Source organism: Carettochelys insculpta, chromosome 15 (genome assembly GCF_033958435.1).
Source record: "Carettochelys insculpta isolate YL-2023 chromosome 15, ASM3395843v1, whole genome shotgun sequence".
In the NCBI taxonomy this organism is placed as follows: Eukaryota; Metazoa; Chordata; order Testudines; family Carettochelyidae; genus Carettochelys; species Carettochelys insculpta.
Genome location: NC_134151.1, coordinates 3,518,139 through 3,545,932, shown reverse-complemented (window position 1 = coordinate 3,545,932; position 27,794 = coordinate 3,518,139). Strand labels below are relative to the sequence as shown.

The 27,794-nt window shown below is 41.5% G+C and overlaps 1 protein-coding gene across 1 annotated transcript in view; it reads left to right on the top strand.

The window, feature by feature from the left end:
• UBE2D2 (ubiquitin conjugating enzyme E2 D2) overlaps positions 1-27,553 on the top strand; it is a 49,106-nt gene extending 21,553 nt beyond the window's left edge. Inside the window, exons 3-7 of the mRNA XM_075010183.1 lie at positions 4,939-4,970; positions 5,050-5,127; positions 5,210-5,315; positions 24,008-24,101; positions 26,124-27,553. Of these exons, the coding sequence (XP_074866284.1) occupies positions 4,939-4,970; positions 5,050-5,127; positions 5,210-5,315; positions 24,008-24,101; positions 26,124-26,169 (356 nt within the window). The 3' untranslated portion in view covers positions 26,170-27,553. The remainder of the gene's footprint in view (positions 1-4,938; positions 4,971-5,049; positions 5,128-5,209; positions 5,316-24,007; positions 24,102-26,123) is intronic.
• Positions 27,554-27,794: the final 241 nt, after the last annotated feature.

Sequence of the window (27,794 nt, the reverse complement as noted above, 5' to 3'; positions counted from 1 at the left end):
ACAATCCCCATCCTCACTCTGAGCATTGAGCTCTCTCTCTATTAAGGATAGATCTGAGTCGTCCTTTTTTGGGTAAAGTAAGGAAATCAGGGATCCATGGTATGCATTAAAATGGGTGTTATCACCAGGACTCTAGTTCTTCTAGGGTAGTGTTTCTCAATCAGGGATTTGAGTACCCCTGGTGGTACAGGTGTCTTTTGGGGGACCATCAGCTCCCCCTGGTATTTGCCTACTTTTACAACATGCTGTACAAAGGGCTTGTCTGCACCACTTCCCTACTTCGAAGGGCAGATGTTAAATAGGGTGTTGCTAGTTCATTAATGAAGTTGTGTGGTGCATAGGCAGCACTTAATTAAGCAAATTCCCTGCATGGCAACTTCGAAGTATTAAACTTCGAAGTGCCAGCTTGCATCTTTTACAATTTACAAAATTTTGAGGAGTAAAGGGACTTTGAAGTTGCCCAAGCACTTAGAAGTACCAGCGGGTTAGCCATGGCTAGATGCAAGCAGGCACTTTGAAGTTTAATACTTCAAAGTTGCTGCAGCGGGGGAATCTGCTTAGTGAAGTGCTGCATATGCACCGCAGCCCTTCATTAATAACCTCCCAACATGCTACTTACCATCCTCCCTTCGAAATAGGGAGGTCGTGTAGATACAGCCAATAAATACTAGCAAGTCGGTAGAAACTAAAATGCTATACTGACAATGACTTGTTTAAAATGTTGTGTATACTTTATGCTGAAATCAAGTGTGTTATATTTCAAACAGTATTTTATAATATGATTAAAAATTAGAACAGTTTTATAAGCCTTTTATGTTTGATTTTGTAAGCAAGTAGTTTTAAGTGAGGTGAAACTTGGGGTACACAAGACAAATAGGACTCCTGAAAGGGGTGTTAAATAACTCATATTTTGAGTTTGTTTAAATAAATGTTCTGATTTTTTTAATTAGTTTCTAACTTTAAAACACTAGTGACTTTTTTTTATCCATCCTTGTTCTTAATGGTGTAGGTTAAATGGCTGGCTAGATCAGCCTGCCATTCCCATTTATGCACGTCAAGTTTATAAAAGTATCTGTATGTCTAAAGAGGCAGCTAGGATCCCAGTGGATTTTACAGACGTACCTGTTTAAATCTTTAGGCAACTAAATAACTTTGTAAATCTGGCCCGTGCTTTCCAGACTTGATGGCCACGCCTACCTGTCCATTCCATTACTGACTGGGGCTCCTGGTCCATTTCTTTGTTCACTGTTCAATTTAACATTTTAAAAACTATATTTAAAGAGCTCATGTTACTATGATAAATGTGGGTATTTATGGAAAGGAGTGCAGGTGACCAGGGAGTATGAAGGAGTCTTAGGGAGAGGAGGACTGCAGGAATGGGAGCATGGGAAGGATGACTTCTGATGACTGATCTTTGAAAGAGTGGAGTGTTGGGAACTCTTTAATTTTAGAAGTTCCACAAAAGCATTTCCCATTAATGCAGTTACTGCCAAAAAAAAAAAAAAATCTAAGCATCCAGTCCATCCTCATGCTATCTTCAGAACTGCATAATGTGCATGTATTGCCTTTCTCATGTCACCAGGACACGAAAATCATAGAATGTAGGGCTGGAGGTGATCTCCAGCAGTCATTTAGCTCATTCTTCCTCACTGAGGCAGGACTAAGACAGTCTTGGCAGGTGTTTGTCTAACATGTTCTTAACCTGCTAGTGATGAGAATTTAACCTGTTCTAGTACTTAACTATCCTTATAGTTAAGCTTTTCTCTATATTTAATCTAAACCCCCCTTGCTGCAGATTAAGCCCATTACTGCGTGTCATACATTCAGTGAACAAGGAGAAGAATTGAACTCAATCCTATTTATAATCATCTTTTGATATCTTTTAAGGCTTTTCAGGTTCCCCTCAGCTGTGAGAAGGAGCAACTAAATATACCCAATAGAACAATGCCTCATGCCAGTTTTTATCACTTTTGCTCTTTTGGACCCATCAGTTGATCTACACCTCTCCCAAAGTTTGGAGCCCAGAACTGGATGTGTTGCTAGACTAAACTAATGTACCCAGGCTATTTCTCTCTCACATTTGTATTGCTGTTGGCTCATACTTAGTCTGTGACACCCTGTAATCCCTCAGATCCTTTTCAGCAGCATTACTGCATGGTCCGTGTTCTCCATGTTTGTATTTGATTTATTCCTCCCTAAGGTTAGTGTGTAGCACTTGTCTATTGAATTTGTTCTTGTTGATGTCAGACAAATTCTGAAGTTTACCAGGATCCATGTGCATTCTAAGGCTGTCCTCCAAAGTGCTTGCACTTTCCTAGCTTGGTATCTGGGAATTTTGTAAGTGTACTCTCCACTCCAATATCCAAGACAGCAATGAAAATATTGAACAGTTCCAGATGATGCAAGAAGAATGCAAAGGAGGTACTGATTTTGCATATCGTGCTTCATTTGCAAAGTCTCTTCAGAAGAGATTCTTTCGAAAGAAGAAAGCAGTGTAGACAGGTCTCTTTTGAAAATAAACCCCATCTTTGAAAGAACCCTTCTTCCTATTTTGTTTCAGGAAGAAGAGTTCTTTTGAAGATGAGGTTTATTTTCAAAAGAGCCCTGTCTACGCACCTTTCTTCTTTAGAAAGAATCTCTTCTGAAAAGATTATGTGGATGAGGCACTTGCTTACATCGTGTGCTTCATTTGATTCCTCTTTCGAAAGAGGAATGCAAGTAAAGATACAGCCAATAATGGAAAGCCAGACAGGGCAAGTTTGAGTGATACCATGACCTCCTTTGCCGGGTCACAATACTGCTCTGACCAATCCAGGCCTGGCCAGCTCCTGTCAGGGAGTGTAGGCCAGACCTGAGCAGCACTGTGACATGAAAGGTTGTGATGCCTGAAGCAGGGAGCTAAGCATTGCTCGACCCATGGGATAAGAGTAAGGATGGGGCAGTTGGTATCGTAGTGGGAAATACTGTGGGGCCCTCAGCATAACTCATGTGCTGCAACCCAGGCCATCTTCTGTACTTCTTGCTTGCTCTGTCCTAAACCGCTGAGATGATTTCCCCTCATAGTGGGATGATGGTTGTTATACCACTCCTTTATTCTGTGCCCCCACGGGCCTTATGTGGAAGCTGTTTTGGGAGAAACCATTTGCTCTCCACCTATTTGCCCCCTAGTTCTTTCCCAAATCCAAAACTCCTTTCATGCTATACCTCCGTTTCTCCAGTTTTCATTCAGATCCCCAAATTTCTCCTGTCCAGTTCCATGTATCTTCCCCAGGCTATTGAAGAGAGGTTGGGTTTTTTGGGATAGCTCAGCCCATCACTTCAGTTATGGCTGTGAGGTCCTTTTGCTGAGTATTTGGAGTCTTAGTTCTGAACATCCCAGTTGACCCCTGCAGGGGAGGCATCAGGTCTGGGGAAGTCCCTCTATGATGAGGGGGTGTGGTGGACTTTCTGTGTGACAGGCTACCAGGATTTTACAAATGTCTTTTGAACCCAAAGAGGTTGAAGCCTGTTTACTTTTTCAGTTGTCTTTTAGCAGTAACCTAGGTACGCTACATGATGTACAACCAATTAGGAAAGGCAATAAGCTTCACTAGCCATAAATTGTTTAGCCAACTAAAATTTCTGAAATATCAGTCTTTGTACATTCATTGTACTCTTCGGCTACATCTACACTAGCCCAGATATTCAAAATGGCCATGCAAATGGCTATTTTGAAGATTACCAATGAGGTGCTGAAATGCATAAATCTGTTGATAGGAATAAAAGGATTTCAAAGTTGGCGCCCCTGTCTGGATGAGCCATGTGGCAGGAAAAAGCAGCAATTTTGAAGAGCCACGGCCGGTGGCATGCTAATGAGGCACCGAATATGCGTTTTGGTGTCTCATTAGTAATCTTCGAAATGGCCATTTTGAAAATTTGGGCTAGTGTAGACACAGACTTCATGTTTGTCGTGGTCTTAAAACTCAACTTAGACCCTTGTGCTAGACCCAATGGCTTCTGTGCAAGGCTGTATTAAATTTCAGGACTGTGCAGGTTGAACCTCTCTTGTCCGGCACCCCTGGGACCTGATCAGTGCCGGATGAGAGAATTTGCTGGGCCACGGGAGGTCAATGTTGCCTAGCACATTACAAACGAGCATTGTTAACTGGGTTCATAGAAGACATTTAGGGTTAAATTACAGCTAGGTAATAAAGAACACAGAGCCAGGACTGGTGGCTCTAAACAAACTTATGGGCTTATGGGAAACTTGGTCACATCGAGTGGTTGTCTGGCAAACTCAAATCATGCCAGATTATGCATGTTGCTGGACAAGATAGTTCTGTATTAGAGAGGTTCATCCTGCATTTGATTTTTGCCTTGTGAGTTGTACTATGGTATCGGAACTAAAACTAATACTTCAGTATTGCTGGGACTGAGAGCGCATTAGTTAACTTAGTATGTTTGATAAACTAGTCAGTTTTCCTTTTTGCCTGTATAGTAGGTCAAGCTATTTTCTTGCACAAAAGTTTCTTTAAAACCCCCAAAGATTATTCAGTCTTCCATCTTAAGAGGTTTTTAAAAACTATTTAAATCACGTCAACTGACCTAGTGTAGATGAATATTTTGATCTTGCATGATTGGATATGTGGCAGTGCATATTTGTACTGTAGCAGAAGGTGCGGTGCCTTTATAGGGTGGGAGTGTAGATGGCATGTGAATGGTTTTGATTTTAGACTTCTGGGATTGCTTTGCTGGCTTGGCACTAAGTATTTCTGCTTGCATAAATGGTGGCCTTCATGTAGGAGTTTCCTGGCTTACTACACGCTGCCTTCAGAAGACATTTTTTTTTTCTTATTGAAGTATGCATGTAGTTTACTGACCAGTGTCTTCATGACGACTGCAACTACTTGAACTTCTCAGATAAGACACATCAAGTAATTTTGTGTTACCTTTTTTCAGTGTTCCATTGGCAAGCTACAATAATGGGACCAGTAAGTATATGAATTTCTCATTTTGGTGTAAAACTCTTGAAGTTGATTCTCTTCTAATAATGATTCTTTATTTTAACAGAATGACAGTCCCTATCAGGGTGGGGTATTTTTCTTGACAATTCACTTCCCAACAGATTACCCCTTTAAACCACCTAAGGTGAGTGGCTTGTATAAATCTTAGTGTCATGTTGTATAACCTACATCAATGAGCCTAAACTGAAATTTCCCCTCTTTCGCAGGTTGCATTTACAACAAGAATCTATCATCCAAATATTAACAGTAATGGCAGCATTTGTCTCGATATTCTACGGTCACAGTGGTCTCCAGCATTAACTATTTCAAAAGGTAACTAAATGAGTATTGGCAATAATCCTACTTAGTTAAATTATTTTATATGGATTATTGTGGAAAAACTGCCAGGTGCCTGGTCACAACTTCTAGTCAAATATTTAATTCCACAAGTGCTGTGTATAGTCTTCATGTAAAATCTTAAACACTGTCCCTATGGCTCAATTATATCAATAGGTCCTTGATTTATCCCAGTGATCTAAGTAGGGGTAATTCCATCTCATTACCATTTCTTGTTGGTCTCTACGTTAGTTCAGATACATTTGAAAAATGAAATTGTTCAGGAATTTAAGAACATGGGGTGTCATCTTTAATGGTGAATTTTCATTACTATACTGTAAGCGCTTTGCAGCACAAAACACACATGGCGGATTTAATCTTTTACCCTATGAAAAATGCATTTGCTATAGTAAGTTCTTTATGTGGAAGGGAATAAATCATGTTGTATAGGCACTGTTCTGGAGTAATGTGTAACAAAATAAGCTGTTTTATAAACTGGTTCAAGTAGTATGATTTTTTTGAGGGAAAACCTCTTAAAGCTGGTTTCCTTTATTGAAAGGAAAATATGTACTGGGACAAAGTCTTATATCTTTTCGTGGTGCTGAATGATAAAACAATGGGAGTATGGGTTTGCTAAGATCACATTATTCCAAAACAAATTGTCTTGCACAAAAGTTTTTTTTAAAAAACCCAAAGATTTAACCTTGCATCTTAAGAGGTTTTTAAAAACTACTTAAAGTCATGTCAACTGGCAAATTGCAAGACATATTGTTTAGTGTTTGACTAAACACACAATGGCATGGATGGCATTCTTTCAAACTGGAGGATCTTGCTTTGTCCAGTATTGGGCTGGTAATATCTGTTAAAGGGCTATTCATGTCCAGTTTGACATAATCTTTTCCAGGCTAGTACATGGATTTTTCAGGTTCTTAATCTCTTCTCTAGATGTTTGTCTAAGGCCATTAGTAGCCCAAGAAGGCAGCTCCTTTTTAACACTTGTTTTATAGTAAAAGCTCCAAATTGGGGCGGTTAGGCTGGCTCGCTTTCAGCTACTGTCCTTAAAGTGTGAATTTCAAGAACCTGTGCATCTGCAGAAATAGTTGGAAACAAAGAGTTAGTACCACGTGACTTGCCAGCTCACCAGGGATTGCTGCTAGTCCATGAAGCTGAAACTGTTACTGCTATGAAGTGAAGGTCCAGCATCAATAGGGAAAATAAACTAGATTTAAGTCTCTTAACTGTTGCATGATACCAGTTTTCTTAATTATGACCTTTGCCTACAGTGAAGATTTGTATCAGTGAAATTTGCCAAGGTGTGGGGAGAATAGGTAACTTTGGTCACCACAGACCTCATTTATTTTTTTCTGAAGCAAATACATTTTTCTCTCTGCAGGGAACAAAATAATAAAGGAACAGTGAGCAAAGTATATAAATAGCATGCATATATATATATATAGTGTGTGTGTGTGTAAGTAGAAAAAGAGACAGAAGAAGCTGGAATCAAGAGGGTTAACAGCATAATTGTAAATAGCTAATTTGTGTATAATATGTGGTATAAAATGAAAGGTGCAAGGTGTGAAAGCACCCTGTGCTGATCTTTGGGTTCTGATAAGCTATAATTAGATACTTACTAAGCTTCCCTGAGTCTCAGTGGACTTAGCCACCATCTTTGGCTTCATGTACCCTGGTACGCTTCCTACTCCAGTCTGTTAATCTTTCTTGGAATTGGGTCCTCCAAATACTGCAGTAGCTCAAGTACACCCTTCAGAGATCCAACCTTTTGAGCACTTCATGGTACCTTTCCAGGGATACATAATAAGCAAGCTTTGCAAAAGCTTCTTATCAATATAAGGAGAAGTTGTTAATACTAGAAATAGGTATAGATAGACAACACACACATCCATTTCCTTTCAATTTCCTACCCGCTCTGTGTTCCTCGGGACTGGAGTAAGTCTTCTACCACCTCTGTAGATGGGTTCTTCCCTGGAACCTGGCATTTCTCTCTGCCATGTCCTTTCTGACTTTTATTAGCAAGATCTTTCCTTGAACTTCCAGTCAACTTTGTTGGACTCCTAAGTCTCATCAGGTGCCCTTCCCTACCAGATGATCCACTGTTCAGTCTAGTCTTCTGGGGTCCTAGACTAAAATGTTGAGGCTTGCTGAGCGGTAGTTATCTGTGTGGCTTCCTCGTGACTAGAGGTCATCAAAAGTTTAGTGACCTCCCCTGGTTAGCCTAGTCACTATCCCTTGGAAATTCAGCCATGAATGGAGCTAAAAATGCAACAAAGCATTCAGCCCCACATTCAAATTGGAGTTTAGTTTGATAAACTCTTTATCATCCCAAGCTGGAATTCATAAATTTACAGATTCCCCAAATGGCTATACTGGGACAAACCATCAGCCCACTAAAAAGTAGACAGTGGAAATGTCAACTTTGTCATGTCCTCTCTGAATACCAGCTCTCAGTGTTGAGACAGAGGAGAATCAACTTGAGTTTCCTGAACTTTTTGTGACTAGAGTTAATAAAGAAACTGGTGCTCCATGGAAATTCTGTCACTTCTGAAGTGCTTGCTGTGAATTTTAACAGACAGAATTTACCCATGAGAGAATCTGTTTGAAAAAGTTGACTTTCAGTAGGTTTGAAACCTAATACAAAAATATTTACTACTTTAACTATATTTGGCCTTCATCCACTCAATCTTTGGCAAAACTGACATTTTGGCAGTGCTCACTTTTTTTTGACAAGTGAATTTTTTGACAATTTTTCCATTAGCATTAACATTCAGGTTAGTTGAACCTTTTAGAGAAGTGAATAACTGAATCATCAGTATGCACGGCACTGCAGTATGCTAACATTTTTGTGGCAGACTTAGAACGACTCCTTAGCGTTTGTCACCGATCTAGCATAAGTAAAGGAGGGGTGACAGGGGACATCTTTATCACTTGGACCCATAGTATGGAGACTCTGGAAGAGTTCCACAGATTTTAGCAACCTGTATCCTACCATCAATCTGAGCCTTGACTGTTCCGCATGAGAAATACATTTCCTGGATGCAACAGTACAGTGGCCCCACTGATGGCCACATCAACATCGCCCTCTACTGGAAACCCACTGACTGCTATACTTACATGCCTCCAGCTTCCATCCATCCAGCTCACACCACACAATCATTTACAGTTAAACCCTTAGATACAATCACATTTGCTCTGATCCTACTGACAGACCAAAAACTACAAGACCTCTACCAAGTATTTATAAAACTGAATTACCCACTGGGAGAAGCAAAAAAACAAAAAAAACCTCCACAAATTGACAGGGCCAGATGAATACCCAGAAAACAGCTACTTCAAGATAGGCTTAAGAAGATCAACAACACAACACTAATTGTCATCACCTATCGCCCCCAACTCAAAGTCTTGCAATGCATCATTTAAAAATCTACAGCCTACTCTGGATCAGGATGCTACACTCCAGAAGGCTCTAGGTGACAGGCCCCTCCTTTCCTATGGACAACCTCCTAGCTTGAGAGAGGTTCTCACCAGCAATCACAGGCTACACCACAGTAATACTAATCCTGGAACTGTTACTTGAAACAAACCCCACTGCCAACTTTGCCCACATATTTATTCTGGGGTTACCACAATTGGACTTAATCATGTTAGTTACAAGATCAGAAGCACGTTCTCGTGCACTTCCAGCAACATTATATATGCCATTATGTGCCAACAATGCCCTGCCATTATGCACATCGGATAGACTGGGCAAAACCTTCGTGAAAGAATAAATGGACGCAGAGCAGACATCAAACTCAATACACATAAGCTGGTCAGTGAACACTTCATAGTAGTGGGCCATTCTGTTAGACCTGAGAATTTGTGTTCTAGAACCAAAAGAATTTAGCATATTAAACGAGATTTGTGAATTAGAGTCAGTATTCAAATTTGACACAGTAACACATGGTCTGAACAGAGAAGTCAGTTACCTCACGCATGACAAGGACTGCTTCCTTCCTTTGATGCTTTTTTTAGATGTTCTGTTATAATGTCTAGCTAACACTTAGCTTCTTAACTTGAGTTCCCTGAAGCTGAGGCCCTTCGTAAAAATGTTCTGCTTTTAGTTCCTGAAACGTTCACCCTCGTACCCTGTTTGCTACAACAGCTGTACCCACTGTAAATGTTGTAGTACAAAACATCCGAGTGGTCTGACACTGCAAATTCTTAACCTATTGAGGCCGTCCCAAATAGGATCAAGTTTAACTAGATCCAGGAACTAACATTAAAATTCTGAGGTGCATAGACCATTTGTAAGCTAACCATAGCAGCTCTCCCATGAAGTGGAAAAAACTGCTCCATTGCACAAACTGAAGCTTATATGTGGTCTTTTTTAGACTTGGGAAGAGGGTATTACCATAGTTGAACTCGGGTTTTGATGGACACGCGTGCGTGTGCACACAGGAGGCTGTATAGTCACTGTAGACTATGCCAGGAACCATAACCCTGTTCATCTTAGACTCTCTGGCTTTTAGTAGGGTGAGTGATAGCTTTAAAAATTACTTTAGTGAGACTCATCTGTCTTAAACTGATACAATAGAGCCTTCAAATTATGGAATACTAGACTTGCACGCTGATGGGTCAATGACTCACCTGACTAAGAAGCGGAAAGATGCAATCAGGCAGCAGATGCAGAGGAAATACTGTACAGTGCTGTTAAAGGTAAACTAAAAGTTTATTTAAAACATTTAATAAGGAAACTATTTCTGTGCTTCTTTCATTTAACTTAAGATATTAGAAGCATTTTTTCTTCCGAAAAAGAAAGTTTTAAAGCTATATTATGCAATGTTCACTTGTAAGCTTTTGGAAGAACAAGCATGATGGTTTTGTTCTGAGATGTACAGCCTCCATTCCTGGTATGTTAATGCTGCTGTTCTGCTTTGTTAAATGAGAAGGAGCAGGATCTGCCCCATAAGTGGGGCTTTGTAGCCTGTATGGATACTGCAGAAACATTTTTGCCTCTATGAAACTTCTTAGGCTCTTCTGGGAGGGTGAAGTGAAAGCTTTCAGTCTGTTTGGGAAAGTCCTTCCCTAACTCTGGAAGACAAAAGGAACTCAGGAAAATGAATGTCTGGAAAAGGCTAGTCTGTTCAGTTTGTAGTGGTAACAATGGCAGTAGGGCCTCTTATCCTGGTCGGTGTCTTGGAGAAATAATATGCAAAATACATGGGATATTAATCCTAGTAACTTGTGAAGAGAAGGCCAAAGGCTACCAAGGTACTGCTTAACCTGACGTCTGTATTTTAGGAATCATGTTGGTAAAATGCCTGGTATGCAACTCCACGGACTGACAAATTCAATCTTAGATTATTAATGTACTGTTTTTGAGGCCTAACTTCTTCAGGGACTGGGAATAGTCCTTTTCTATACAAGATATCAGATGCCGCACCTCTTCTACAAAAGTGACTTGTTTAAAGCCATTGGAGAACCACCAATTTGAATATTACTCCATTTTTCTTTTTCCGTAAATTTAATCCCCAGGCTATTGAGTCTTAAGTGTGCCAAAACTCGGGATCCCCATTCTGTTGACCTTCAGAAAAGTTCTTAAATAGGAAGTCAGTGCTCCAGTATGGACTAAGAATCAGTGTCCAGTTTCAGAATGTTAGAGGAGTTGAAAGTATTTGAAGATGAAGTTCTGTAGTTTCTCTAGAAGACAAATTACATCCTTAAACTCTCAGGGCTTGTTTGAGCACTCAGTGAAGTATTCATGTCCTAATCTCAAGGATAAACATGCATTGTGGAAGTTCCTTTGGCTCAGAGCAGGAAGTGACCGCTCAGTATACTACCAGTATTGGAGTTGCTAGCAGCTCTGTCTATACCAAGTAATTGGCAGATACTGTTCCACCTTCCTTATCTAAGCCTATAACTCTAAAATAGGGCTTGAGCGTGAGTAACTTGCTACCCACTCTGCTTCTGAATGTATGTTCTTCCTCGAGTGTCCCCGTGGGTGCTCCACGATAGGTGTCGGGCTCGCCCCAGCGCCGCAGATCGGATCTTTCCAGCAGTTTCTGCCAGACCGCGTATGCGCCAGCGTGCACCACTCCCTTGCGCGCTCCTGGCCACGTGCGCGATCCGGTTCCCGCCAGTTCCTTCTTAACCACCATCTGCTCAGGCTGCGGCCAGAGTCAGCGTATTTAGTGTTTTTAGAGTTTCTTTTCAGTCTTTCAGTTAGCTTGTTTTCTCTTATTGCGCAAAAAAAAAAAAAAAAAAAAAAGTATATAACAGCATAGGCAGAAAGCCTTAGTAACCAGAGGAGCAGCGGAGGGCCGGGGACGTAAGGCCATTAGGCCTCCTGCCGCAGCAGGCTGGGTCCGAGAGAGGGGAACAAGCACAGAGAAGGTGCTAAGTACCCTATTAACAACTCAAAGACTTACCGCAATGTCCTCTTCAGGATTCAAGAAGTGTGAGTCATGCCGCGAAGCTATGCCGGCCTCCGATGGGCACAGTCAATGTATTAGGTGCCTGGGGGAATCTCACGTCACCCAGAAATGCTCCTTCTGCGCAAAGCTCACGGCCAGAGCCAGGAAGGACAGAGAAATGTGGCTAAAAATGCTGCTCTTTGATAAGGCCCTCCAGCCAGACGTGCTGGAGCGGCCTCAACAAGAGGGACCCACAGGGCCCCATAAAAGGAAGGTGGCCTTCCTCACCCCATCAGTGCAAAAACGGAGGAAGCTTTCTCCAACCCGATCCCTGCCAGCAGCCACAGCGAGCAGGACGGGTGCAGCACATAGCCCCCAGCTGCAATTACAAACAAGTGGCGGCACGGAAGCGCACGTGGCAGAGGCTGAGCCTCCGATGATTAAACAGCCGGCCCGCACCGCGGTCAGAGCGGTGGCCAGGCAAACGCCGGAACCGGCGGCACGGCAGCTAGCGGCACAGACCCCCGGGGCGCTGACGGTGCAGGGCTTGCAGGCATGCGGCCTGCAGGCGCCGGGGGAGACCACCCGCGCGGCACCACAGTTAAGCGTGCCGAGCACGGCTCCGACAGCAGGGCCGAGATCCCTGGCGTGGAAAGGGGCGGAGTCAGCCCCACAGGGGAGGGGAAAGGCAGCAGAGAAAACCCGGCACCTCAGCCCTTCTCTAGACTGGGCTGCAGGGCTGCTCTCTCTAAGCCCTCCCCTTACTCTGCAAACTCCAACAAGGAGACAGGGGTCTCCCCCAGTCTTCCCTGAGCCTCCCTCCCTGTTCCTCCAGCCAGCGTCACCATGGCTCGGGCCACCCTCGCCTCTTCTGGGATTTGACCCCCTGGAGTACTACCACAAATCAGTTTCACCACTGTCTCAATCACCCAGACGATCTCGCTCCCCCAGACGCTGGGGGTATGCGCCTCGAGAGTGATCCAGGTCTCCATCCCAGGAACCGTGCCCGTGTTGCCATGGTCGCCCCTATCACGCTGGGCATAGACAGCACACCCCCAGGGACAGGTCCCCCCAGACGGTTCACTATCCCTGAAGGCAATCGCGGACAGGGACGGATACGCAGCTATCTCAGGGGGAGTTGGTTCTGGAACCCCGAGATTTTTCCCTCGCAAACCTCCAGCGAGAGGATGTATCATCGTCAACAGGACCCTGAGGGCTCAAGGGAGGCTTACCCCAGTGGTTCCTCTCTGTCCTCCCCCGACGAGGCTATGGCCCCAGGGGATGTCCACCCCCCGGACGATCTCAAACAGTTCCAAGAGCTATTTAAAAGGGTGGCCTTTACGCAAGGCATCCAAACAGCAGAGGTGCAGGAGAAGCGCCATAAGCTCCTCAACAACCTGAGACCTCCGGCCTCTTCTAAAATAGCTGTTCCGCTCGACGAAGCAATTATGGAGTCCACTACCATGATATAGCAGACCCCAGCGTCCGCTCCACCTATAAACAAGAGAGTGGATAAGACATACTTCGTCTTGGCGAAGGGCATGGAGTTCCTGTTTAGTCACCCACAACCAAATTCACTGGTGGTGGAATCATCTCAACAGAGGTCGAAAACTTCCCAGTACAAGGCAGGGGGAACGGACAAAGATGCCAAGAAGCTAGAGCTATTCGGCAGAAAGGTCTACTCCTCCTCTACCCTACTGTTGAGAATGGCAAATTATGCAGCACACCTAGCAAACCATAATTTTGAAAATTACTCCAGACTGACTTCTCTCATGGACTCGCTTCCAGAGGATAAGAAGCCGGTGCTGAAGGCCATCGTGCAGGAAGGCTACGCAGCCTCGAGGACAGGAGTTCAGATCGCCCTGGATGTAGCAGATACACAGTAATAATAGGAGATTTCAATTATCCCCATATTGATTGGGTGCATGTCACCTCAGGATGGGATTCAGAGATTAAATTTCTTGATGCCTTAAATGACTGCTTCTTGGAGCAGCTAGTACAGGAACCCACAAGGGGAGAGTCGATTCTCGATCTAGTCTTGACTGGAACGCAGGATCTGGTCCAAGAGGTAACTGTTACTGGACCGCTTGGAAATAGTGACCACAATATAATAACTTTTAATATTCCTGTGTTGGGAAGAACACCGCAGCGGTCAAACACTCTGGCATTTAATTTCAAAAAGGGGAATTACACTAAAATGAGGAAGCTAGTTAAACAGAAACTAAAAGGTAGAGTAATTAAACTAAAATCCCTGGAAGCTGCATGGAAACTGTTTAAAGACACCATACTAGAGGCCCAACTTAGATGTATACCCCAAATAAAAAAACACAGTAAGAGACCTAACAAAGAACCACCATGGCTAAACAGCCATGTTAAAAAGGCAGAGAGAGAGAAAAGGGCAGCTTTTAAAAAGTGGAAGTCAAATCCTAGTGAGGAAAATAGAAAGGAACATAAACACTCCCAAATCAAGTGTCCTAATGTAGTAAGAAAAGCCAAAAAAGAGTTTGAGGAACAGCTAGCCAAAAATTCAAAAAACGATAGTAAAATGTTTTTTAAATACATTAGAAGCAGGAAGCCTGCTAAAAAAGCAGTGGGGCCCTTGGATGATAAAGATATAAAAGGAGCGATCAAGGAAGACAGTGCCATTGCGGAGCGATTAAATGATTTCTTTGCTTCAGTCTTCACGGCTGAAGATGTTACAGAGGTTCCTAAATCTGAGCCAGCCTTTTTAGGTGACAAATCTGAGGAACTCACTCAGATTGAAGTGACATTAGAGGAGGTTTTGGAATTAATTGATAAGCTGAATAGTAACAAGTCTCCAGGACCAGACGGCATTCACCCAAGGGTTCTGAAAGAACTCAAATGTGAAATTGCGGAGTTATTAACAGTGGTTTGTAACCTATCCTTTAAATCCACTTTGGTACCAAATGACTGGAAGACGGCCAATATAACACCAATATTTAAAAAAGGCTCTAGAGGAGATCCTGGCAATTATAGACCGATAAGTTTTTAACATCAGTACCAGGCAAATTAGTAGAAACACTAGTAAAGAGTAAAATTGCAAGGCACGTAGAAGAGCACGAATTGTTGGGCAAAAGTCAGCATGGTTTCTGCAGAGGGAAGTCGTGTCTAACTAATCTATTAGAATTCTTTGAAGGGGTTAATAAACATGCGGACAAGGGGCACCCAGTGGACATAATATACCTAGATTTCCAGAAAGCCTTTGACACGGTCCCACACCAAAGGCTTTTATGTAAATTAGGTGGTCATGGGATAGGAGGAAAGGTCCTTTCATGGATCGGGAATTGGTTAAAAGACAGAAAACAAAGGGTGGGAATAAATGGTAAATTTTCACAATGGAGGAGGGTAACTAGTGGTGTTCCCCAGGGGTCAGTCCTGGGACCGATCCTGTTCAACTTGTTCATCAATGATCTAGAAAATGAGGTAAGCAGTGAGGTGGCAAAGTTTGCAGATGACACCAAGTTGTTCAGGACAGTCAAAAGCAAAAGGGATTGTGAAGAACTACAAAAAGATCTCAGCAAACTGAGTGATTGGGCAGCAAAATGGCAAATGAAATTTAATGTGGGTAAGTGTAAGGTAATGCATGTTGGAAAAAATAACCCAAATTACACGTACTACATGATGGGGTCAAATTTAGCTACAACAGATCAGGAAAGGGATCTTGGAGTTATAGTGGATAGTTCTCTGAAGACATCCACGCAGTGTGCAGCGGCAGTTAGTAAGGCAAATAGGATGTTAGGAATTATTAAAAAAGGGATCGATAATAAGACAAAAGATATCATACTTCCCCTATATAAAACTATGGTACGCCCACATCTCGAGTACTGCGTGCAGATGTGGTCTCCTCACCTCAAAAAAGATACATTGGCATTAGAAAAGGTTCAGAAAAGGGCGACTAAGATGATTAGGGGCTTGGAAAGGGTCCCATATGGGGAGAGGCTAGAGAGACTGGGACTTTTCAGTTTGGAAAAAAGGCGATTGAGGGGCGATATGATAGAGGTATATAAAATCATGAATGGTGTGGAGAAAGTGAATATAGAAAAATTATTTACCTTTTCCCATAATACAAGAACTAGGAGACACCAAATGAAATTGATGGGTAGTAGGTTCAAAACTAATAAAAGGAAATTTTTCTTCACACAGCGCACAGTCAACCTGTGGAACTCCTTGCCTGAGGAGGCTGTGAAGGCCAGGACTCTATTAGGGTTTAAAAAAGAGCTTGATAAATTTTTGCAGGTTAGGTCCATAAATGGCTATTAGCCAGGGATAAAGTATGGTGCCCTAGCCTTCAGAACAAGGGCAGGAGCTGGATGGCAGGAGATAAATCACTTGATCATTGTCTTCTGTTCTCCTTCTCTGGGGCACCTGGCATTGGCCACCGTCGGCAGATGGGATGCTGGGCTCGATGGACCTTTGGTCTGACCCAGTATGGCCATTCTTATGTTCTTATGGGTTCGCTTCCTAGTCTGTCACAGACTTGATAATGTGGTCCTGTCACTGTCTTAGTGTTAGCCGTATTTTACAAGATACACTTTTTTTTTCCTGTTTGACCCTACAGCTGTATGGGAGAAGGACTGCTACTCCTACGTGCTTGTTCAGTGCATGGTTTGACTTGAGGTGGAAATACTGGTTGAGGTTTCCATGCCACCAGAATAGAAATAAACACACTGACAGATATCTGCCTGAATACCCAGTAGGATTGCCTTTTTGATCCTGGAGTTTATGCACTCATGTGAGTGTCTGCACCCATCTTGCATAACATTGAATAAGTTGAACAGCAATAATATCTGAGGCTCTTAATGAAATTACTTGTCTCTTTGAACAGTTTGCAATGTAATCTTTGCGTGCACCTTTCTCTTCACGGTCATCTCTAGTTTTATACAGCTGTGTTTCCATAAATTGACATCTCGCTCCAAGCTAGTTAGGGTATACGCCATTGGTATTGAAAACTGTTAAATTTGCTCTCATATACTTTTAAATACCAAATCAAAGGTCAGACCTTGCAAGATTCTCTAGTTACTTCCATGTAATATCTGAGCACACAGCTGGAATTACCATTACAATGTTAAGAGCCCCCTATCAATGGTTAAAAGTACTCTATGAAATAACCTTGTCATTCTTTCTCATTGAAACCAGGCATTCCTTAGCGGGCAACTTTAAATTGCTCAGACTGGCCACCACATGCTCCCTGTAGAATTTTGGGTAGGTGGGTTAACTTTAGCCTGACAGGAACTAGTTAAAACAGAACAGTGCAAAATGTCTCATTTCAAAGGATGTAGAATCTCACTCAATTGCATGTTCGTTTTCTGTTGGAGGAGGTGACGTCTGATTCCAAACTTTGAGACTGTGGGTCAGTATGCAGGCAAACTGATCTCCTGCTTGTGATCGAACTTTCAAATCGGAAGGAACAGGAATGTCCTTGATAGCTTTCTCCATCTTTATCAACTCCGGCCTTTGCTATAAAAATGTGTATGTTTTGAACTTGTCCTTTCCATCTGGGAGATTGCCATGTTGCTGAGAGAGATTCTTACCTGAATAGGTCATCGTGGCCAAGCAATAAAACTTACATAATAAAGCATTTCCTGCACTCTAAATGAAAGTACTAGAAGGATTCCTCCTGAATGCTGTCTGTCTGGGTTTCATTTTATTCCTCACTGCAGTGCAGAAAGACCACCCTGAAGTTAATGAAAAGTCATCTGTTTGCCACGTTCCTGTTGAGATGGCCTTTTGTTAACCTCCTCATGAAATTGTCCCAGAAAAGGTTAAATTTATAGTTCGGTTTGGAAAGCCTGAGTATTTTTCAGACTCAATCTTGGTGCTCGCTGAGCTCACGTAAGGTTTTGTCTTTTTTCTCTTTCCTGGTGACTGTCATATCATCCACTAGTATTTTGGAGCTAGAGACTTGCCTCTCATTTTCCCTTATGAAGACAATGGTAAAATACCATTAGACATGTATGGTATACTGTTACCATAATTAATAATGGTAGCTTGCTCTAAAGTAAGCCTGGCTAAAATGCCTGGATTCTTTTGTAGGTTGAGCCTTCTATACTATTTCTCTAGCTTTCTTTTGAATAGCAAATTTGAAGTAGACTACATTCCTATTTAAATACATTGGTTAGACTGTTTTTGGTTTTTAATGTGACTCTCAAAAGTTTCAAGTCAAGGAATTGTCCTAACAATTGTTTTTCCCTTCAAATTAAGAACCTGCACTTTTTGGCACTCAACCTTTTGAGTTCAGGTTATTCTGCTTTTAAAAAAAATGAACTGAATTCACTGCACCACAAACACCTCTTTGAATGTAGACAGCTTGTCATTGCCACTCTATGGTGAAGTTGGTCCAGTAGGATCCCATTATTTTTCTGAATTAACTTGAATCATTGTTTTAGACTCAAAAAATTAGGGCAGTATTCCCTATTCTCACTTAAGAACAAAGAAGCTATTGGTTGCCTAAACTATGAAGGCACAAAGAGTTCTGTAGATTAAGGAAGAAAGGCACCTGGATCATCATGACCTCGTTGGACACTGTATGGTAGTTGAGACATGTATCTTCTAGTAGTAAAAGTTCTGTTCTTTAAGCCTATACAAGATATAGAGCATGCCTCTTTCAGAAGTTAGTCTCTCTAGTGCATGAGCCTTGAAAGCTTTCATGGGCCTCAGTCTGACATTCCGTATGGGAAGACAAGCTGGAAAATACAAGCAGTTTAAGAACCTGTGATGGCTTTAATGGTGAAGTGGAGGAGCTACTGTGTCCATGATGTCATTCTGAAAGAGTTCTCCTTAAAATATATTCATGACTTAGTAAATAGCACAGCCTATCTTTAGCATATTGAGTAGCCTAACTATGTATAGCCAAACTCGAAGTGTAACAGGGCAGGGATGAAGATATGAGTTGATTGTTTCTTTGGGAAGGGGTAGGAGTGCTAGGGCCCAGCACTAAATCAATTTGAAGCTCTGTATTGCGTGTTTTACTTCTGTATTTTTAATTCAAGTACTACATGGCTTGACCATGGTCTCATACAGCTGTGCTTGAGGCAGAACTGGCATGGTGGAGGCAGGAGAACTATGCATGCCTAACAAAACCCAGGGTCTTTGGCTTCAGAGTTCTGTGTTAAAGGTGCCAGCAGCTCCAAGGGAAAGGTCTGCTAGCCAGGGTTGCTGAGGCACTTCAGCATGGGGAAGTCCCCAGGATCAGCAAGTGCCTGAAGGAATCTGCAGTGGGCCAGTTAGGCTAGAGCTCCTCTCTTTTTCCTAGAATGGTGGGCGGGGGTCTTACTCCAATTTCATGAGCTACTTGAAGGTGCACTTCAGTGTAGTCCAAAAAAGCATTCATATTTCTGTAGTTGATTGCCATATTGCACTTGCTCCTTTCTCAAAGCGGTCAAGCTAGAAGGAATTGCATTCTCACCATAACTGAAATTGCAGTGAGAGACGTTGTTCTGCGGGTGATACGCAAGATAGCACCATGGACATAAACCCTGCTCCTCTATTCCAACGGTAAAGTAAATCGTGAAACTCTTAATGGAATGGCTACACAGGGAAGCATCTCTTAAGGTTCTGTGAGTCCTAACCATTGCTCTTTAGAGCATGGTTTCCCAAATTGGAGGGGCATGAAGAAATTCTGTGGTGGGAGGGATTCATGAGGCAGTCTGCCAGCGTTTGCTTTTGGCTCTCAGCCCTTGCCACTTTTGGTGGGTGACCTGGTGCAGCTGCTATAAAAAGCACGCAGCCGCTGAAGATGTGCAAAAATGAGCGAGTGTGGGTTGGGAAGGAGGAGGATGGGGTGCTAGGGGTGCATGGTTTGGGAGAGGGGGAATGAGGTAAGAGTGGAGGGCTGGTGGGTGCCTGGCTTTAGCGAGGGGGTGCTCGGGCAGCTGGCCCTGGCATCGTGGGGCTGGTGGGCAGGCGGCTGGCCACAGAATTGTGGGGCTTGGGTGGCTGGAGCTGACAGGTAGGTGGCTGGCCTTGGCAGCAGGCATCCACAAGGGCCAAGAAAACTATTTGTGCTTATTTTTAATTTTAAATAACTTTTATCAAGAGTTTGTGTTTAACAAAAAAAAAAAAAAAAAAAAAAAGAGATTCAGTTCCTAATTTTAAAATAAAGGGTGGGGGTGGGATGATAAAGAGAGGTGTGTGTGTGTGTGTGTGTGTGTTCTCAAAAATCAAAAGGGGATATCATGCCGAAAAGTTTGGGAACCCCTGCTTTAGAGCATGCAAACAAGCTCCCAGACCTGCCCTCTCCCTTCTTTCCCCAATGTCACCCACCTCCAAGGGATGTAGCTGTGGGAAGTATGTGCAGGCATCTGCTGCTGCTCCCTTGCATCACCCCTGAGGTCTTGTTCCCAGGGAGTGGCGTGGAAAGGAGGCGGAGTGCTGGCAGGAGGGGGCAGAGCTTGGGGACCGGTAAGACGTGCTTGCTATTAGTACTCCTGTACTGGATTGTGCAACTGCTGTGGCCAAGAACAGCCTGTGCCCCAGGAATTGCAGATCTCTGCTTTAGAGAAGGGTCTCTTGCCTCTTCGGTCTTTACTTCCATGGTTTTTGCTTTTGGACACTACAGAGATGGTGGGATTTGCCTTTACCACTGTAGAATCAGACTGACAAAACTAAGGTTTGGGAGAACTTATTCAAATGGTAGTATGCACACTAGGCGGTGGGGTGGGGATGGTGTTGATGTGTATGAAGTATGCAAGTCCTGAATTAAAGATTATTGCCATATTTCAGTAAAGGGTAGAACAAATTACAGATGAGCTGGAAAAGGTGGTCATCAAAAGTGAAATTCTCAACGTGTTTTGAGTTAAATAAGAACATTGTCAAAAATAAAATTTGAGACCAGGATTCGAAGCTCAAAAGCACAACTAGCTGAAATGCCTGCCTGATGGTCGAACAGGTTCTTGAAAATGTCATACCACCACATTTCAACACTGTGTTAACATTTGGGGTGGGGGTGTACATCAATACCTGGTCATAAACTAAATTGAACACACAAAGCTGTAGTGGTGAGGAGTACTGAAAGATTGCATAAAATCTAGTGAAAGGAATTGAGTGGAAAAACCCCAGATGACTTCTGTAGGTACAAATTCAAAGCTGTCAGAATAAAAATACTTTTGGCCTTCTAAGCAGAAAGAGTGCACAACACAGGTTAAATTGGCAGCTGCACTGTGGTACCTTTTAAAAACCCAAACGTTTAAGAACCGCTGGTTCCAGAGTACAAAGAAGATGCTCATTAGTTCAGTAATACACAAGAATTGATTCTGGAAGTAACTAGAGGGAGAAGTGGCTGCAACATAAATTTTCTTCATTGAAGAAAATTGACAAACTAGGGTAGGGGAGGGATTTTCAAGTTAAATTTCTTATAGTCAAAAGTAGGGAAAAGTGATGCACCAATTTCTTAAATGAATCTTGTGTCACAAATTGATGCATATACTTAACAAAAAAAGGAAGTGAAAAGCCACATAGTTATTTATACATATTTGTTTACTACTTTCAAGAGGTTACTTGCACAAACATGTTACCTTTTAGAAAATGGAAGACAAGAATGCTTCTTTAGGCAAAACACCCAGGAAGGAAACTAAGAAGGTAAAAAGAGGCTATGAAGAGCAAATGGCTAAATAATTTTTTTTTAAATTAATACAACCAGCACGTGTGAACACAAGGAAGCTTGCAAGCTTCTTTAAAGTAATCTAGGTCGCTAGACATTTGAACAGATCAGTTGACCATAAGGGTACGGTAGAGAAGCCAAATGATTGATTGCAAAAGCCTTCACCACCATGGTTGTGCAGGTACCTGCTCATCTCACCTAATGAAGTGCTGTAAGGACTGAGGTGCTGCAGTAACTTGATTAAAGCACAGGTGACCAGGACTGGTTTGTTTTTATCCAAGAGTTCAGAAAGCAGTTAAGAATGGGCGTGGCTGAGTGACTAGCAAACCAGATGATGTCCTTTAAACCAGCTGTTCTGCTGGAAGATTGTAGTGTGGCAGATGTGTAAACTCACTTTTTAAAAAAAAAGAAGGCCTAGAGGCTACATTGGGATTAAGACCAACAAAAAATTAACAAAGGGGTTCTGAGGTGCTGTACCAGGACAGGACAGATATCTGCACAGGTTAAACATCTTTTTCAGAAGCCTTGGGACCTTATCAGTACCAAACTAGGGAATTTGCCAAACCACAGAATGCCAGTGTTGTCTAGCGGCATTGCCAACGCTTCTGGTGCATATTGGGCTCCTAGACATGTGGGGTAAATTACAGCTAAATAACAACATAGAACACTCGGAGTCAGGAGTGGTGGCTGTAGACAAACTTGATGGGCCCGGAGGAAACTTGGTCACCTCCATAAGCCATCATCTAACTACAAAAACTAGCAGTCCTCTGGCACCTTAGAGACTACCAGATATTTTGGAGCATAAACTTTCATGGGCAAAGCTGACTAAGTGGTTTTATAAGTTTAGTCTATAAGGTGCCACAGGACTTTTTGTTGTTTTTAGAGATACGGACTAACTCAGCTACAGCTCTGATATGGCTAATTACAATCATGCTGGACCCTGGATGTTGCCTTATTAGAGTGCCATACAAGAGAGATTCAACCTGTACTAATGAATGAACTACAAAATCAAGAAAATTTTGCTGTTGTCTTTGTCAAAGACCTAAAAAGCAAATGTGATCAGGCTGTGTAATGGTAGATGAAAATCTTAAATGCAGTGTGGTGCAAAATGGAAAAACTTCTCGTGGTCTTCACTGGGTTCTAATTATTTAGGTATATGGGGGAAGAGCTACTTATCATTGTGGTCAATTCAAATCAGGCCTGCTATTGTCTAGGTTAAAAGTAATATTAAAATCCCCAGGGGAAAAGGCTAGCCAACAGTGAAATAAAACTACTGTGTAAATCAGTGAGAACCTCACCTGGAATACTATGTTCTATTCAGGGTACATGGCTAAAATAAGAATAGGGGCAGGTGGGAATAGAAGTAGTTGAGGCAGTGAGTGACTAGCCAAGCAAAAACCTCATGTGAAGAGATTGAAAAGACTGAGCCTGCTGTGGAGTGGAAGTAAACAAAGAGCTTGATACTCAGAACAATAGCATAAAGATGAAACAGGCAACTGCTTTTCATCACCTTCTAAGAAGAGAATTGGGGAATAGTGAATGAAATACTTGGGAACTCCTTGCTAGTGAATGTTACGAATACCAGGATATTAATCTAATATTAAAGATTAAGACCAGGACTTTTCCAGGGTTCAAATAAGAGCTAGATAAGTACATGGGACTGGGTACATCAATGACTATCATCCAGGATGGATAGAAATGATGTTCCTAGTGTCTCTTTATTGGAAGCTGGAAATGAGTGATTACCTGTTCTGCTCATTCCTCTGAGACACCCGGCATTGGCCCCTGTTGGGGGACTGGATAATGGGCTATTTAGACCTTTGGTTTGACCCAGTATGGCCGTTCTTAATGTTAACTCTGTTTTTCCCTGGCTTTGTTGGAGGGCCTGTTCGATGTCTCAGACTAGGTCCAGTCTTGGAAGCCTGTTCATACTTAAAAATACTTAGCAAAAGTTTTAACAAATAGCTTTAAGTAGGGCTTTGTACCTGGTTCAAACAGGGAAGGTCATGTTACTTTATGAATATGACTTACCCTGTTTACACTAGATGCAGAACAGTGTTTAAAACAAGTTGGCATATCTCTTCTTAATCAAGACATGGTCTCAGGTTTCTGATCTTAGATTTAAATGAGTAAAATTAAAGACAAAGAATATTAAAGTATTGAAAGAAAGTTGTGAACAGTTGGTCTTAAAATCTCTTCCCCTTTCTCAGTTGCTCTTTCATTCTTTGACTTGTTATTAGTTCTTTGGTTACCTTCCTGGTAAGTCAGGACCAAAATTTCTGTTTTTTAAAACTGTCTTCAGACCTTCCATGCAACTTTATACATAGTACTAGATGGATTTTTAATCACATGACACCTTTTTAAAGATGTTTCCAACTTGTAATTAGGCTGTTCTGTCTAGCTGTTGCCATGCTGGCAGGGTACACTCAAAATAATTTTGTGGTCCTGCAAAGTCTTTGTTCATCTGTGAAATACATACGTTAGTATGTAAAGTCATTGGCCTAAATTTTCTGGAATTTACTGTTCATTAATCTGTTTTTGGGTCACCACATCCTCACTCCAGATGTCAAGGGTTAAACTTGTAAGCAAGGAGGTTTACTTCCTATAGGTATTTTCAGCAGCATTTAAATTCTAATGCGGTGTTTTTTTTCTCTTTTTAGTACTTTTGTCCATCTGTTCTTTGTTGTGTGATCCCAATCCAGATGATCCTTTAGTGCCTGAGATTGCACGGATCTACAAAACAGATAGAGAAAAGTGAGTATGGAAGCCAAAAACTTTTGTTAAATAGTTAATGTGAATACAGACGAATCCGTACTCAAATAGATGGGGGCAGGGGGAAAGGAATTACTTTACAAAAACTTACGAATTTATTAAACTCAGTCTTGATGGGTTGGTAACCTTAGTCTTCTAAAGACTGAGTAGAACAGGCACTGCAGGCACAGTGCACAATGACACTAGTTTTTAATCTAGTATTATCTAGTGACATGTCTATGGGAAAGTCTGTATTTCTAGTGCAAATCTGCATGCAGGGATTTTTTAAGTAAGCCATCTTTTACATACACACATCTCCAACCCTGTACTCAGTTCTGTGTCCATAAAGCAAGTAAACAGACTTGCTTAACTACAGGCTTAAGCCTTCATGATAGTGGTTAAAGCTGCAAGAATCTCTTCAATGTAATCTGTGTGAAGGTTTTGCAGCATCAGTTTGAGGTACACCCTTCACTTGTCTTCATTTCTCTCTTATATAGCCAGCAGAAGAACAAGTGAAATTCCTTGTTAGGGTGTTCCAGTGGTGATAGTGCACAAACATAGAATTAAGCAGTACCCTGTTTTAGCATCGTTGACAACGCACATAGTGTGCAAGGGAAGGATAAGAGTGGTAAAGAGAGGCAGGGAAGACTTACAAGCTTTAAAGGTGCAAATTGCAAAAATCAGAAGATCTTTTGTGTTTAATGTAACTCATGCTGCTTCAGTTTAAAAGGGAACTTCTTGTCTGAGCAATTACTTGATGATTATAGTAAACTAATTCCCCGCCTAGAGCTGTTCTCACTCCAGAACTGATCAGCAGTTCCATTAGATGACTGACTAATGGAGTCGAGACAGCACTTCAGCAATCTGAGTATGGAGGGAGGTGAAGTTTAAGCAAGTTTCTAAATAATCTGTTTAGTAATTCAGAAGTAGTTATTGGGGATAGTCAGTGCATCTTGTCTGCATTATTAGTGTTCAGCAAGAGGTACAACTGTGAAAGGTAACAAATTCATTGAATTTGTATGTTCAGTTCTGCTCTTGTACGCTGCAGGAGTATGAAAGTGAGCTTTAGATGCATTTGAATTTTGGTGTCTGAACCATTCAAAAATGTTAATATTGTAATGGGTTGTCTAAAGCTGTTCGTTGACGGGGTCATTCTCTGATCAAGTTAGCTTTATTGCAACAGAGATCCACTTGGAACTCTGTAAAGTGGTCAATTGTCCTCTGACTTACAGAACATAGTCTCCATCTGTCTCTCCTGCAAACTCTGAAAAGGAGATGTCCTAAATATCAGAAGTGCATTAAATATTATGATGCTGTGGCTTTTACTTAAGACTCTATCCAGGGTGTGCTTTGTACACCAGTTCCTGACCTTAAAGGGTGCACTAGGTGCAAAATTGATTGGATTAGATCTATGAGCAGCAGGTTGCACCTTAGAAGTTGAAATTTGTCATGACCCAGGTTTTTTCCCTTCCTTTGCTTGGGTGATGTAGTCAACTGTAGTAGCTAGGACCACATAAACACATGCTCTAACACAATTCTAAATCTGGCAATATCTTGCAGCTCAGTATCTGTGGGAAACTATTACCACTTTTTCCTTACAGAAGATGACAGAAAGAAAGCAGAAGCAAAACAACTTGCATCAGACTGAGTTTTCTCAGAGTACCGTATTGTGAAAATAAAATTTACAAGAGTAACATGTTAGCCAAAGATAGTGGCTAGAAAACATGTACATTTAAGTCTTCCTGTCAGATGAACTGTTATGTAACTCTGCCCCCTCTGTGGTGGTGCTGCTTGCTGAAATAATTATAAATTTTGCAAATATTACTCTGCCCTGATTCAGGATTAAGCTGGCACTTGCTTTTATGAAACTTTATTTTGCTATTAAAATTATTTGACTGGTCTGATGTTGCTGAAGAGAACTTAGCTTAAATGCATACATAGACCGTTCCATTGGAATTTAAAAAAAAAAAATTTGCACGTGAGTGGATGATATACGTTAAGCAAATCCTCTTTTTATACATACAGGTACAACAGAATAGCTCGGGAATGGACTCAGAAGTATGCGATGTAATTAAAGAAATTATTGGATAACCTCTACAAATAAAGATAGGGGAACTCTGAAAGAGAAAGTCCTTTTGATTTCCATTTGACTGCTTTCTATGAGCCCACGCCTCATCTTCCCCTGTGCACATGTTTACCTGATACAGCAGTGCTGCGTGTTGTACATACTTGGAACAACAAAATAGAAATACTGTATTCCCCGTACCAACATTGACTCCTAGCAAAGAAGTGTGTGTGTGTGTGTGCGTGCGCGCGTGTGAAAAGCCAGTTCTTCAGTCATAATCTAGTTATGAGCCTAAAAGTATTCCTTATTGGTTTAAATTGGGTAATAAAGGGGGTGGGTGGGGAAGAATGGAGGGTTTTATGGTTTTCAGGGGATAGTTTACTGACTCATGGGTTTTTTTTAAAAACAGAATCCTTTTAAACTCATAACAGTTATTGAAAAACGAGGTGAAGAACTTGAAGCTGTTTCTATATTCATTTTATTCTGAAGGATCTACTTCTTAAGTAAAAGTTGCGACCAACAAGATGAACCCATACCCACATCCTGTGTTCAGGTCTAAGTTTAAATGGTCAACATTTAAATGGATTGGAGCTATTAGTGCATCAAGTGACTGATTTATTTCAACTCTTCTCTCCCCTCTCTCATACTTTATTTTTTTGGGTGGGGGGTTGGATGTGGTTTCTCAGTTAATACATAGCTAATAGCTCTTATTTTTCTTAATTTTTTTTAACTACTTAGGTCTTTCTGGATGTAAGGGTAAAAATTAATTTGACAGAGAACTCGTGTATATTTAAAGACCCAAATGCTCCCCTGGGGCTTGTACGTTCAAGAATGATTAATCTGTGTAATAAACTGATTACTACAGTCATTACATATAACTTTGTGTGAATAAGCTTTTAATTTTAAAGCCAGTTTGTTACAGGCTAAAATGAATGGTGGCTTGTCCTTAAACATCTGCATTCACAAACAGTTGCATTTTAGAGTCATGAAGCAATTTGGTTTGCATCAGAAAAGATTATGCACTTGAATGAGACAAACATAAGGTTTAAATGCTTACATGAAATCAAGATATGCAATGTGCCAGCAACTTGACTGTTAAACCAAAAAAGCAGTTTACTTAAGGATCTGAGCAACATTTTACAAAGCCTAATGGTATTATTCCTGCTTACATGGGATTTAACACAATGCATATGTAGGTAAGTGAAACCTTATGTAACTAAACCTAATGGATGTAAAAGGGTAAAAATGATCAAACATACTTTGGCACAAATGTTCTTAAAATGTAGCTTTTACATGCTTACTTTGCACTGAACGTTTCCAAATGTTCATATGGTTTTAAATTGTACTTGTTATGTGTCTTTTATTTGAACAAAGTCTTCACTTGAACTTAGTGAAAATGTAGTTTGAAATTTTACTTTGTCAACAAGTGTATTGCCAGCAACATTCATATGAAGTAGGCGAGTCTGCAAATTTATCTCCTTTTAGTATAATTGTAAACCAAGCCATCAAAACGGAGAGGCTGTAGCCTCCAGCTCTCCAGCCACAGGGTTCTGTCCCAGCCATTTTCAATGCATCTTTACACTCTTGCACAAATGAGGAATAAATGTCCACTGCTTTTGGTCTAAATTTGT